General features: G+C 35.5%; 1 protein-coding gene across 8 annotated transcripts in view; it reads right to left on the bottom strand.

The window, feature by feature from the left end:
• Positions 1-13,214, bottom strand: part of LOC121854646 — a 37,873-nt gene extending 24,659 nt beyond the window's left edge. For 4 of the 8 annotated variants that reach the window (XM_042349332.1, XM_042349338.1, XM_042349337.1 and 1 more), the window contains exons 1-8: positions 12,963-13,214; positions 10,642-11,071; positions 9,912-10,126; positions 8,620-8,742; positions 5,814-5,966; positions 5,258-5,405; positions 4,936-5,055; positions 3,007-3,080 (exon numbers count right to left, since the gene is read on the bottom strand). In XM_042349332.1, coding sequence (XP_042205266.1) covers positions 3,007-3,080; positions 4,936-5,055; positions 5,258-5,405; positions 5,814-5,966; positions 8,620-8,742; positions 9,912-10,126; positions 10,642-10,954 — 1,146 coding nt within the window. In that variant the 5' untranslated portion in view covers positions 10,955-11,071; positions 12,963-13,214. The remainder of the gene's footprint in view (positions 1-3,006; positions 3,081-4,935; positions 5,056-5,257; positions 5,406-5,813; positions 5,967-8,619; positions 8,743-9,911; positions 10,127-10,641; positions 11,072-12,962) is intronic. The other 4 variants (XM_042349335.1, XM_042349336.1, XM_042349333.1 and 1 more) reach the window with 4 other exon arrangements.
• Positions 13,215-14,256: the final 1,042 nt, after the last annotated feature.

Genomic DNA, 14,256 nt, shown 5'->3' with positions numbered 1-14,256 from the left:
GAAGGTTAGGTAAAGTCTTTTGTTTTCGTCATGTATTTTATCCTATTTTACATTGAGATACATCACATTTCAGCAAAACTACTATTTATTTCTGAGAATATATTCATTCAGGCACAGTTTAGGTAAAATATACATGTGCTGTAACATTTTTTTAATTGAAAGAAGAAGACTGGGAGGAGCTGTTTGGTGCTTAAGACGATGACAAGGAAAATGATTTTGATGGAATTTAATGAAAATATTCAGAAAGACCCTGGCACTGTCAAGGAAAGTGGCTGCTGAAGGCTTCCAGGACAAAGAGAGATCGCATATGTAAGTGCGCATGTGCACACGTTAAAACATATCATCATTACTTTACATAAGAATATGAAAGCATCACTTATTTACTGTTCATATATATTTTAATTAATGTTTCTGAATTTGTTTTTATTGAATTAATGCACGTGTGTGCAAAATTAACAATACAATTTATGAATAATACGTGGAATATTAGAGGAGACGAGACGGCTGCCGGCATTGTTTATGTTAAAGCTTATGAAACCAGTGACTGATTGGTTCTACATATAAAACTGAAGAAAATAAGACCCTGAGTTTAGCTGCAGTAAAATTAATGTAAAAAAATGAATATGGTTGCTTGAAGTACCTGTACAAGTCACTATCTATCCAGGAAAAGGGTGAATTTCCATGGTCCGGCACCGGTCAGGTCCCGAGGTTGCCGGACTAGAGAGGTACAACCTGTACCACCACCTCCACCATATATAGATCATATATATATATATATATGGCCTAAACAGTATATTTTTATACTGTATAAGGTATTTATAAATTAATTTTGAAATTAAGCATGTAACTGAATATATGCATAATTCATACAATATGATTATATGCATAACAAACAAAAAATGCCAGCCCACCAACTTCAAAAATTGGTTATATGATAACCAGTACAGGATATTTACGACCACCTTTCTCTTCCTAACATTACAAGCTATACAAAGCACTAAATTATAATACCATAAACCTCGCATGTACAAAAAATTAAAAAAGATATACAGGTAAATATTTTGGTATTTTTTTTTTTTACATTTATAGTTTTTTTGCAATTTTCTCCAAAACTATCAGATTTATAAAAATTTGAAAGCCACCATTGGAAAGCAATTCTACTTCTACTGTACAACTACTTTACACTTGGTAGGTTTGTTTGAAGATATCCATGATAGGATGTAGGGAATTTATTTTCTTTACTCGGAGTGAATAAAATATAGTCGTCTTTTTTCGTCTTATTTATTTATTTTATGGCTTATATTAAAGCCAAAAGAATAACAAAGCCAAGTGATGCATTAATTAAATAATAAATAAATCTTGTGGGATAAATTGGCCATAAAACGAAGATGCCCAGACCACACGTGAGTGGTGATGACAGGTCCCATTATGACTTTTGTTGTGGTCACAGAAACTTAAAAACTTATTGCGTGCATGAGAGGGTTAAGCAATGACTTAAATATAAAGTCATTTTCAGCGTACAGTGGTCCCTCGATTAACGAGCACAGTAAGTCGTTAACTGAATCTATTATTTCAATGGGATATTGGGTAATTGGTTTCAACACACAGAAAAAGTACATACAAAGTACTGTATACCAGTAATAGAATCAAACAAAATACAGTACTGTGCTGTACAGTATATTGTACAATAAAAAATAAAAAATAATAGAATACTGTATTTTAACTTACTTTAAGGTGTGTATGTCGTTTTCCCAGCGGCTTTGTTTACAAAGCAAACAGCTGATTGTATAGGCAGTCGATGATGACATGCCATATTCTTTACAGAGTGTATTGGTTCAAATGCCTTCTTCGTATTTCATAATAATTTATGCACTGTATATTATCAATATGTTAACTAAATTTCAGAATGACCAATAATTTTAAAGTAAAAATTAAAAAAATATTCAAGAGACCAACAAACTCAATGTTCACTCCACTGTAAACAAAGTTAAAATGAGAAGCATTGGTGGGTGATTCAATCAGCTGATGGGAGCACAAAAACTGTTCCCTGTACTGTATATATTGTCAATATGTTAAATAAATTTCAGAATGACCAATAATTTTAATATAAAAAATGCAAAAATATTCAAGAGCACAACTTTCTTGATATTTACTTCACTGGAAACAAATGTATGTACAGTAAACATAAAACAGATTACCGTACGTATTGGCAGACTAGCCGATCAGCTGATCAGCTGATGACGCACACCAAAGCGTGTTTCTCATAAGGCTGTCTTTAAAAGAAGTTGTACTCGTTAATAGAACTGAAAATCTGATGGGAGCTAATTCGTTAACTGAAATCTCGAAAATTGAACCGCTCGTTAATGGAGGGGCCACTGTGCTGTATATATATAAAAAAAGAATGAAAAATAATTTTATAATGAATTAATATTAGCCTCTATCCTATAAATTTGTTTATCTTACCTTGAGGAGTGGAGGGGTTAACCTTGTTTACTGTACTATGTTTTATAATGTCCAATTTAATATCCATTGTAATACAGGTACTCATACAGTATACTTTTCTTCCCCTCACCACACACATGTTATTTATTGCTTTTTCCTTATTATTGAACTGTTGCAAGGATAAGTCCAGATACAGTTAATGCTGAATGTGAAGCTCAACCACTACACACAGCACGACAGAACACAATGGGACTGAGATTCAAATTCTTTATTGCTTATACTAAGTCAACTGTGTCAAAAACGACACGACGACATTAGTGATGGGAATTTTTACGTTGCATTCCTCACTTAGTCAACGAAGTATAGTTCGACAACATATAGCAGGGACCCCCTGTATATGGACAGATGCATAGTGGTGAGGCAAAACCAAGTTATAACACAGTACATATATCCTACCATTGTTGTCTGGCAAGGTATGAAAGTACTAGAGAATATAGCATTTGCTGATGAATCATGATAATTAGACATTAATGGAAAAAGGTAACCATAAAACATTCATCTTACCATAGCAATAACATCCTCTGCCATACTTGTCCAGTAGAACCTCTCTGCCAAATTATATAAGGTTTGAGCACTATCTGAAATACAGAAGTACAGGTACAGGGTAAACATCAATAATATAGTATAAATAAGAAATGTGGTTCTTACTTTCATTCCCTGTAAGGAAAACAACCTCACTGCTACTAAACACAACACACTAGAGAGATGGAAGTAGTACAAAACTCATATACAGTGATAAATGTAACTACTGAATATATCAGATAATCCTATACTGTACCTTGGGATCTTTCTGCTTGGTCCTGTTAGTCTCGTACTACAGGGGGTCCCCGACTTACTAACGTCTGACTTACGAACGCCAGCTGATACAAACAAGGTTAAACTTTAAATTTACTGTAATTTATTTACCTGATGACTTATTTTTTACTTTCATTTACTGTATTTTATTATTGTATTTCTTCTTTTCTCTTAAATTAAGTGATTTTAGATGTACATAAGGACTTATGCTATGAAAAAGTGGGATTTTAAACATTGTTCTGTAAGTATGGTATGCTCATACCACGTGTTCGGACTTACATACATTTATGGCTTAAGAGCGTCCTCAGGAGTGGAACCAGTTCGTAACCTGGGAACCCCCTGTATAAGAGCTGTGAAGAAAATGATAAAAATATGTGAAAAATATGTTAATGAGTATAATCTCACAATCAGACTTAGCAAATATACTTTAGTAATTTCTAACTCTGTAGTTATTTTGTTATTATGTGCTGTCAGCACATACCGAGGAGTCCTGAGTGGAAAAACAACATTCATCCCAGGGGGAAAGTAGGCGAAAAATTCTTGCAAGGATTGCCAGTTTGCCCTCCGATAATGCCATAGTTGGCATTTAGAGGGGGCTGGGGGAGGTGATCGTGCCCAGTATGATTTAATAGAAATAAGGTTAATAGAAATAAGGTTGTGATCAGAAGACCCTAAGGGGGCAGAAATTGAGTATGAATAGTGTGAGGGGTTAGAGGTAAAACAAAGATCAAGAATGTTAGGGTGTTTAATTATTTGTTCCAGATCATTAAGTAAGGAAAAAAGAGTGTGCTTCAACTCTACCTGGGTCATCCCTTGAAGAGTCAAGCCACTCTCTGTGATGTACATTGAAATCCCCAAGGTATAGGATCTCGGTGTTGGGGTATGTGGATAGCAACGACTCATGGCAAGAAGTGAGATAGTCAAAGAGTTCCAAATAGTTGGTAGAGTTGGGAAAACAAAGAAAATGGTCATAATTGGTAGAGATATTTTGAGCCAGATGACATCATAAAGAGAAGATTCAAGGTGCACTTGTGTCACAGTAGGCGTATGCACCTCCTTTAGAACAGAACATGGTAAAAAGGCTGTAGATGGAGACTTGAAAAGGTTTGGGTGAAGTTGCTTTGGTCAGTTGAAGTTCAGATAGAAGTAAGAGATCGGGGGAAGAGGATCTCAGGCCGCAAATGTTGGAAAAACAAAGTGTGAAAAAAGCCGATCCTCCAGCAACCACAGTGTCGTCAGCTGAGACTCCAGTAGTTTGATGATGATCAGGTTGGCCCTGGGGTCCACAACCATTCCAATCAGTGGGACCCATCCAAGCAGGCCCAGCTTTAATATTATTGTTAGCTGATTTCACAGGAGAATAAAAGAATAGAAAGAATAAAACAGATGAAGAGTGAGAAAAGTTATATATGTTGAGTTGTTAATAGTAAGAGAGAGAATTGAGACCCTGCAATTGTGTGCAAATGAGGCTGAAAGATACTTGTAATGTTGTTTTTTAATAAAATATTGAAGTTTAAAATCTGAAAAATCTTAACTTGCACACATTACAAGACCTGCCAGCAGACTCTTCTTCGCTATTAATATCAATACAGTACATAGATAAAAAAATCAGAAATATTTATGTAACAATCACCTTACCATAATGTTCTCGAGATTTAAGTATGTGATATTCATCAAAGACCTTCTGTTTTTGTTCATCTGTGTACAGTACAATCCTCTTCTCACATCCATCCTTGCCAATGTAGTACATCAATTTATCTGGGAAATTCATATAAAATATTTGGTCAAATATTCCACAAAAAAAAATAAGATTATAAACTGTAGAAGTGTTTATTCAATGTTAAACCATTAGGAGGGATATATTTTACAACAACAAAATAAAGCAAAGGTAACTTCACATATTAGCCATATATGAAACTTTAAAATAAAAAGTATTAAACATAAGCAAATTCAAAAGAACCTTCAAGTTTGAATGACTTTGCAGCAATACGAATGCCTTTCTTCTCATTGATGTGAACAGAAGGCAGGTAAGCACCAGTCTCCAAGTACTTCCTTATCTCATGAAGGTGTAAGGCTCTATCCTTGCCTTTTCGTACCATTACTCCAGCCTGCAATGTAAAACATTTATCAATGTCAAGGTACTGTACAGTACATTGGAAAGTGTATACCTTTATGGTGTATACACAGTACAGTACTGTATACCTACACTTTCTATATACCCCTGTACATGCTGAACTGTATAATACACCCGCAATGTCTATATACATGATGAAAAATTTTTAAACTTGTATGATGATGTTACTGAATAAATATCCATCCATCTAAGAATAGTTTGCTTCTTCAGCAGCACAATTTAAAACTGATTCTGATATAACTACAGTAAAGTACTGTATATCAAAACGAACTTATATTTGACTGAACAACATCAAATGAGATTACTGACAAACTTGGGGTTGTGCAAGTCACAACTGTTAATGTTACTGAAACAAAAACTTGAAAATGATTCTTCAACTTACTACAAAAGCTACCACATGATATTTATGGTTGTCAAGGTCTGGAAGAAGAATGTAATACATTGGCTGGAAGTTAACGGTGTCCAAGTCGCACTTCAGGGCTGATATAATCCTTGAGCGATTTTCATCTCTCTCTGCTGTTGTATTCTGCCTTATCTATAATAGAATATATGAAGCTATCAGTAACACAGTCAGCCGAGTGGAAAAAAAAAGAAAAAAAAGAAACGCAGTTAAAGATATTAAGCTTTCAAAATGCCACATCTTTTGAACCAATAAAGATATCTTAGTGATTCTTCTGTTACGCAGCTTAAAGCATCTTTCATGCTATGATAGTTTCAGGAACGAAAATCAATGGCATAAAAAAAAAAGCATTTTTTTTTCACTTGCATAAACCAAACCACACCATATAACCCTAAAACAAGTGATATAACTTTCCCACCATCAAAGATATTGCAATGATTTTTGTGTGCAGGTAGTTATATGAATATACTTTCATGTTGAGACGGATCAGCAGCATAAATCCATTTTTTCATGGGGGGGAGACAGGTGTGTTTACAAGGTACTAAGAGTGACAGGCGCTGATAGAATGTGCGGTGCGCTGTGATTGGCCGCTGAGTGGCCATGTGGTATGGAGCACAGAGCGTCATTGGCCTGCTCCAGACGTGAGACATAGCCTGGTGTGTTACTGAAACTGAAGATTATTCTCTCCCGTCAACTTTAAACTCTGACGCACCCTTCCAAAGCATATGATTTTTTACCCTATTGTCATACACATACAGTCGACTTGCAACTTTGGCGGATTTTTCTTATGAGGTTTCAACTACAGTGGTCCCTCGGTTAACGAACGCCTCGGTTAACAAATTACCTTCCATAAGAATCTACATTTCGGTTAACGAACAAAAATTCGGTTAATGAAATTCTACGAAAATGTTTCAACATGCTTTGGCTTGCTCACCAGCCAGAAGATTAGTCTGTTAATACAGAAATCGGTTCTAGGGCTTACATTCGTTAAAATTGGAGTAAATATCAAGAAGGTTGTACTATTCAATAATTTTCCAAGCTTTATATTAATTTCTTTTAGTCATTTTAACACTTATTTAACATAATTGCAATACAGGGAACTAGTTTTTGGTGCGCCCATTAGCCTCTTCACTCACCCACCAAGGCCTCAGTTTGTATCTCGGTTCAGTGGAGGAAAGATCTTGCTTGTAGGTCTCTTGAACACAGAGTATCTTTACATTTTTACAGTACAATTATTGGTCATTTTGAAATTTATTTAACATATTGACAATATATAGTGCAGTGCAGTGTTGATTTAAAGAAAATAATCTTGAATTACACCTAGTAAACTTAAAATTTTATGGGTGAAATGACGTCATCAAGCTTGGGGTGATTTATCTTCCACCCCCACTGCCTTCTCTTCTCCCTTCTCCTCCACCCCCACTTCTAATTCCCATCATCATCATCATCATCAACCAGGAGCCTTCTACATACACACCTCAAAGTAAGTGTACTTTACTGCATTTTTTTTTTACTTTGTATGTAATTTTTGGTGAGCTGGAACCTATTACCCAAAATCCCATTAAAACAATGGTTTCGGTTAACGAACGACCTTCTGGAAGGAATTGTGTTCTTTAACCGAGGGACCATTGAATATGCGGATTACCCCGGGGGTTAGGTTACAATTTCCAATTTCAAGCTCAAAACTTTCAAAATGGGTCGCAAGAACACCAAACGCACCACCCAGCCATCCCACCTGGCCACCTCTGTCTGTCTCAGTTGCCGCACGTGTATCGTTGGAGTAACAGTTGCCTCTTGTGTGTGTCAATTTAGTGCGCTTAAACCTCTCTCATACTCATTCATAATGCCCAAACACAAGCCAACCTCTGCCTCTGGTCCTCCAGTGAAAAACAAAACCCTGTGATGACCCTGGAAGAAAAAATGGCTGTGTTAGACTAAATAAAAGGCGGCATGTCGATCAGTGCTGTGGCACGGAGGTACGGGCGGAACGAATCAAGAGTGAGATCCATCAAGATTCGGGAGAGGGAAATTAGTGAAATAGTGTCTACAAGTGCCTCATTTATTGCTAAGGTGACTAGCCAGGTTAGAGACGTAACTATAGTGAAGGTGGAGAAGGCATTAAACATCTGGGTGGAGGATATGAACGGCAACGTGCTCAGGGAGAAGGCACGAGTCTTTAAGTATGTACGTATATATACTGATTTAAGGGCGAATTAGGGGATTTTTAGAAGTGTTTCTGACTTTACGCAGTTTTTGGCTTTCGCGAGGTCCCAGGAACATAACCCCTATGTAAGTTGCGAGTCTACTGTATAATATATGCAAACACATCTGTTAATTGAGAAGAAAAAAGAGAATTTCAAAGAACATTTCACTTTCAATTCATATTTAAAGTTAACGTGAGTGGAAATAACTGGACATTATTAGGAAACATACAGGAAATGTGATATAATAACACGAATTCAGTGCTACAATGAGTAAAAGCCACCATTCTGCAAGGTATTCCTATAAATACAGTAGAAGCAAATATGGTAGGGTTAGGGTTGTTGAGGATTAGGAAATACTAATAGAATTCATAAATTAATTGTTTTGGATATTCTCTTATTTCCTATCCTTAATCTAAGTTAACTCTAACCCTAACACACTACGAATAAATAGATTATGTTATTCCTAATCTTAACTAACTCCTAACCCTACCCTGTTTGGTTCCATCTACAGTACAGTATACAGTCCTGTACATAACACTCTGAAGATAAGGTGTACCGTGAGAAGAAGGACATAGTACATCTACCTTAAAGTCAGGAAGTTTAAGGATTCTCTTTATGTGCACCTTGGCAGGACAGCCCATCTTTTTAGTATCGTGTGAACGAATCCTCCTCTTCACCAACTGTTGAACACTTTCCTTCTGTAAGTACTGTATTAGTTATCAGGTTTAAAGTAATTTGAGCTAAATGATAATGCAAATTTACATTCTCATCATCATATACAGTAAGTCCTCACTTAACGTCGTGGTTCCGTTCCTGAAAACCATGATGTTAACGGAAACAACGTTAATGGAATCAATTTTCCCCATAAGAAATAGACAAAATACAGGAGTTATGTTCCCCAGCCTCCCTTTGCCCCATAAAATACATTACATTTATAGAAATTCAATGTCATTTTTTTAGAAAATAGTATATATATATATATATATATATATATATATATATATATATATATATATATATATATATATATATATATATATATATATATATATATATATATATATATATATATATATATATATATATATATATATATATATATATATATATATATATATATATATATATATATATATATATATATATATATATATATATATATATATATATATATATATATATATATATATATATATATATATATATATATATATATATATATATATATATATATATATATATATATATATATATATAAATAAACTAAATTATTTTGTATTGCACTCACTGATGGACAGATGTGGTGGAGCGAGAGTGTGGTGGGTAGTGGAGCAGAGGAGGAGGAGGGTGGTGAGTCACTGAGACCCGGCGGGTGGCTCCTCCTCCCGGTTTAAACCTCCATTTTCGTGGCAAGGCTAATGGTCTTACATTGCTTCTTCACAACACTAGCATCAGTAGCACTTGATGGGTGCTTGGAAGCCATTTCGAATACGTAGCTAGAGTGCAGAATTAAAAGCAAAAACGCTTAAACACGCATGAACGCTGTGGTAGCTTAACAAAGACTGGCGACGCTTGGGGACGCTATGACGCTCTGCGGGTGAGAGTTTAGCACGCCAAGATGAGAGAGGGTGATGCAAAGTAGTCCGTGACGATGTTATACTGAATAGGCGGGAAGTTATCCGAATCAAGGTTATCTGAAGAATAACGACATTTTAACGAAACAACATTATCGGGGGCAATGTTAAATGAGGACTTACTGTACTCCACATTAAATTGGGCATATAATAGTTTCTTATTTTCTCAGGAAATACTTTTTAACCCTAATAAATTTATTACAGTAGTAAAAAAAAAAAAAAAAAGATAACTTTCACTGTACCTTAGTCCGGTCTCTGTTTGCTGCATATCTCCTCTTGTTCCATGCTCCACTGTCATTACCCAAGTGGCACTCCAGGACATAAGTTCCAGCCTCAATGAAGGGCACCCCAGTGTACTCCACTGGCACTGGGTCAAAGCCTCTTCCCTTTGTTCCTACGCTCACTGAGTATCTGATGTGCTTCCTTCCTTCTCCAATATAAGCCTTCATATCTGACCCTAAGCCAAAAAAAAATAAAAAATGCAATGAGTTTAGTTCAGTCACTCCATCCATTTTTCTTTGGTGAATTTTCAAAGAAGCACCATTGATGGGATATAATTTTTATGTCAGCATAATTTCCCTCTTCCAATCCCCTTTCATATTCCTTCTTCATATATACACTACAACTTTCAAATGGTGGTAGATATTATTAAACTAAAATATTTTTCTACTCTATCAACTTGAAGCCCCTTTTGTTTTTTACTGATACACAAACATACCTATTGAGACAGCATCATCTCTGTGTTTTTATTGCTGTGCATATCTCCCTTTGTTAACTCTTAATAAAAACTTCTAATCACACAAATATAATCCATTTCCATACTACTCGCCATACATATATTGTTGCATTTTAATTTTTCTCAGCTAAACTTCTCGTTCAAAACTAGGAAAACAGATTAGAAAAGTACTCTGAAACTTTTAAAGAAGATAAATTGTAGTTAAACCAGTACGTATAACAAAACTTTTGCCTTACCAAGTCTGTCAAAGATTCCTTCCTTTCTATGACCTACAAAATGCATCCCTGTTGCCTTCTCTTCTGCTTGTAAAATCTGGAGAACTTTGTCAAAAGAGTCAACAATCTTCAAGACACCTTCACAATTTCTCTGTTGATCCTGATCTTCAGTATTCCTGTGACTAACACTCTTGGTCATAACACTTGGGTACCAGCCATGAGCACAAATACTTATGGCTGGAGCTGTTGATGTGGATTGTGAGTAACTTCCTCTGGTGATTGTTATGTTCGGGTGATTACAACTTGGGGTCATAATATCAACAGTAGAGTTCATGGTAATGTTGAAGTTTTTTTATGAAGATGCCATAGTGTATCCAGATATGTAAGAACATCTTACATCACCCTCCACAGAGAAATTACCTGCTTCCTTCACAAACAAATGAGATGCAGTCTGTAACACAAGAGAAGATACTGGTAATTATTATAATTATGTTTGGATTCACAAGTACGTATTTACTTGAATAAAACTTGGTGCTTCCTTCATGACCACACAACACCATCTGGAAGTGAGAAATGTAACTCATGCCAATACAGTATACAAAAATTTTGGCACTGTGACTGAAGCACCCTTAAGCATGGGGCCTAAGGCCTCAATGATAATTAATTTCACTGACTCCAGCTAAGAGCACATTTACCTACTAAAAACACCCAAACCACAAGTCCAAATTATTACTACAGTAAAATCCCTTTAAATATGGTTAATAATTGCAGTATAATATTCAATTTCAAGAACCCCCAAATTTCATGCAGTACAGGCACTAGAGTCTGTTGTCTTTGGGATTTTCACTAAAAATGTATTTTTATGTATGGAATCTATACCCAGCGGATGTGTAAAAAATGAAGCACTGAGTCAGAGGTTAATGCCTTCTAAGGTCAAGTTTCAGTACTGTAATGGTATTTGTCAATTCAGTACTAAAGCCACTGCCTACTTGCTGTTTCTTGAGTACTGCAAATTCTGTGTAATTTATGTAATATTTTACGACTCCAATTGATGAGAAGGAAAAACTTTAGGAAGTTTTCTATAGAAGTATTTATTTTACCTCTATAATATCCAAAAATAAATGGAAGATTTGCAGCTTTCCTCCACCGTTGCCAAGATATTAACACCAAAACCGATAGCAACTTTACAAATCTCTTCTATAGATGGTCATAAATTAATTCTTTTACTGTACAAAGAGTGTTAATTGACTAGTACAGTACAGGCAGTCCCCAACTTATGACGGAGTTAGGGACCCAAATCCAGGTCATAAATCGAATTGGTAGTAAGTCGAAAATGCGAAAATAATACATAGAAAATCTAAAATGGGTGTCTCTTTTTCTTCTCAGCACTACGAGAACTCTCACTTTTACACTTGCCAGCCATTTTAAAGGGAATTACAAACGAAAATTCTGTCAGTACACAGCGCGATCACTAACGTCGGGACTCGAAGATACGTAATTTGAAAATTTTTTGGTACGACTGAGGCAGTCGTATGTCGAGTAGGTCGTAAGTCGAGGAGTACCTGTATATGGTCAAATAACTATGGGTCATTTGACTGAGGAATATGTATGATTTTAATGGTCGGCTAAGTTCCTGCTAACGCTATTTTACCGTGAGTGAACTTTGATTGGCTAGGTACTTTCTGTTTAATATGACGGGGTCCCCCCCCCCCCCGCCCGGCTAGGAAATTGGGTAGGTTTCTTTTATTTGTTAGATCAGGTTCTATTAGGTTCTAGTAAATGTCGTCTCTTACCAGCCATGGCAAAATATCCACTGCTTAAGAAATACTTATTGTAATGATAAGAAAAATTTGTAAATATTCGCCCATTGGCTGTCCACAGGCTTTGGTACGAGAATAGGCTTTTATTTTTACGTTTTTCGGTGTTTTACTAAAATCTGGCATTCATTTCTTTTGCCAATTAGCGATTTTTGTAAAAAAGTAAAAAAAAAATTTGAACAGAAACTGCTAATTTGCACAAAAATGGAGGTCAAATTTGAGTAAAACACGCCAAAAAAAACAAACTATTCTCATACCAAAGGAACCAATCAACCTACCTGACCTGACCTATAAGGAGGAGGGGTAGGTAAGGGGGAGGTAAGGAGGAGGGGGAGGTAAGGAGGAGGGGGAGGTAAGGAGGAGACAACTGACTCATAGAGGGACCTGGGTACAGATAATGGACCAATATTAACCGCAAATTTAGAAGAAAAAAAATAAAAAAAATTGAACAACTCCTTCGTGTGGAAGGGATGTTCTCCGAAATTACTTTTTATATTAATTAAAACAAAAATAAAAATATCCTACACATTTGTGGTAAAGCTGCTCCTTCTCACGAGTCTGTTATTAAGTATCAACGAGTATACTGCAGTCTTTATACATTGATCCCATTTAGTGAATATACTTATTCATTGGACATACAGAATGGTATATCGTCCAGCTTCTCACGAATATGTTTTTATATATTTATATTAACCCTTTAGTGAACACAATAGCCTTTCTTTTTTCTATCCTGGCCAGACAGTACACAGAGGGTGTACCACAGCACTTGAGGCAGCAGTTCACTCAATGTTTATACTCGACGTCGCTTAACATATTGTTACGTCAACTGCAAACAAAGAAAACTTCATATTATTAAGGGGTAATTATAACTGTTTTGAAGTCTTTTTTTTAACTGTAGATGACTATAAAATACATGTGTATATATGTAAATATTGTTTAATAATCCTGTGTATGTATTAATGGAAGTCCATACCCAGGTATAGCAACACCACAAGTGTTAGGAGGCTTTTGGAATTTGGTGCTACAAGAGAAACAAAGTTGTATTGATTTAAAAAAAAAAGGACGAATTAATACAAATATTGGTTATAAAAGAGAATGCAAAAATTTAAATAAAGGAAAGGGACTGAGATGGATGGATTACTTAGCCCACCCACAGTCATTATTCTCCCCAGGAATTACTTTTGCTATCACCTTATTTCGCTGTTCCGTTTCCTTGCTGTATAAAAAATAAACTATATTGACAAAACTGTTCATCTGTGGCATGATTATACCTTATAAAGGTGCTAAAGATAGATTTGAAAGATAGGTTTGAATTAGATCACTACCATGTGCAAAAAAACAAAAAAAGGCACTAACGATACTGTCACGTATTTCTCACTTTTTTCCCCGATATGTACAATTTAAAGTCTCATTGATCTGCAAGAAATTACTGCGTCGACATAAACGTCCAATAAAATCCACTATTTAAAAATAAGGTAAAAATAAACTCGGACATACAAAAACCATATGCATCCCGAGCAACGAGCTTGCAGAGCCCCTGAAGATCCTGGGTCTCATGTATTTCATATGTGATTAGTTTGCAAAATTTAATATTTTCCCCAAGTCGCCAGCTATATTTTTTTTATATGCAAGAACATCTATTACACCTGTAACCCTAAAGGTGTAGTCCAGCAGATGAATCTTACATCAGCAACTTCAGAATTGCCCCACTATTTCCACGGGGTTTGAATTTCAATTGACCAATAGAGATGGAAAGAAATTTCCCATTTTAATTCCATTTAAGGTTTTAAGTGGCATTTAAACATTAACAACCAAACTG

Source organism: Homarus americanus, unplaced genomic scaffold, assembly GCF_018991925.1.
Source record: "Homarus americanus isolate GMGI-L3 unplaced genomic scaffold, GMGI_Hamer_2.0 scaffold27898, whole genome shotgun sequence".
NCBI classification, from domain to species: domain Eukaryota; kingdom Metazoa; phylum Arthropoda; class Malacostraca; order Decapoda; family Nephropidae; genus Homarus; species Homarus americanus.
This window is presented reverse-complemented; position numbering and strand designations above follow the sequence as displayed.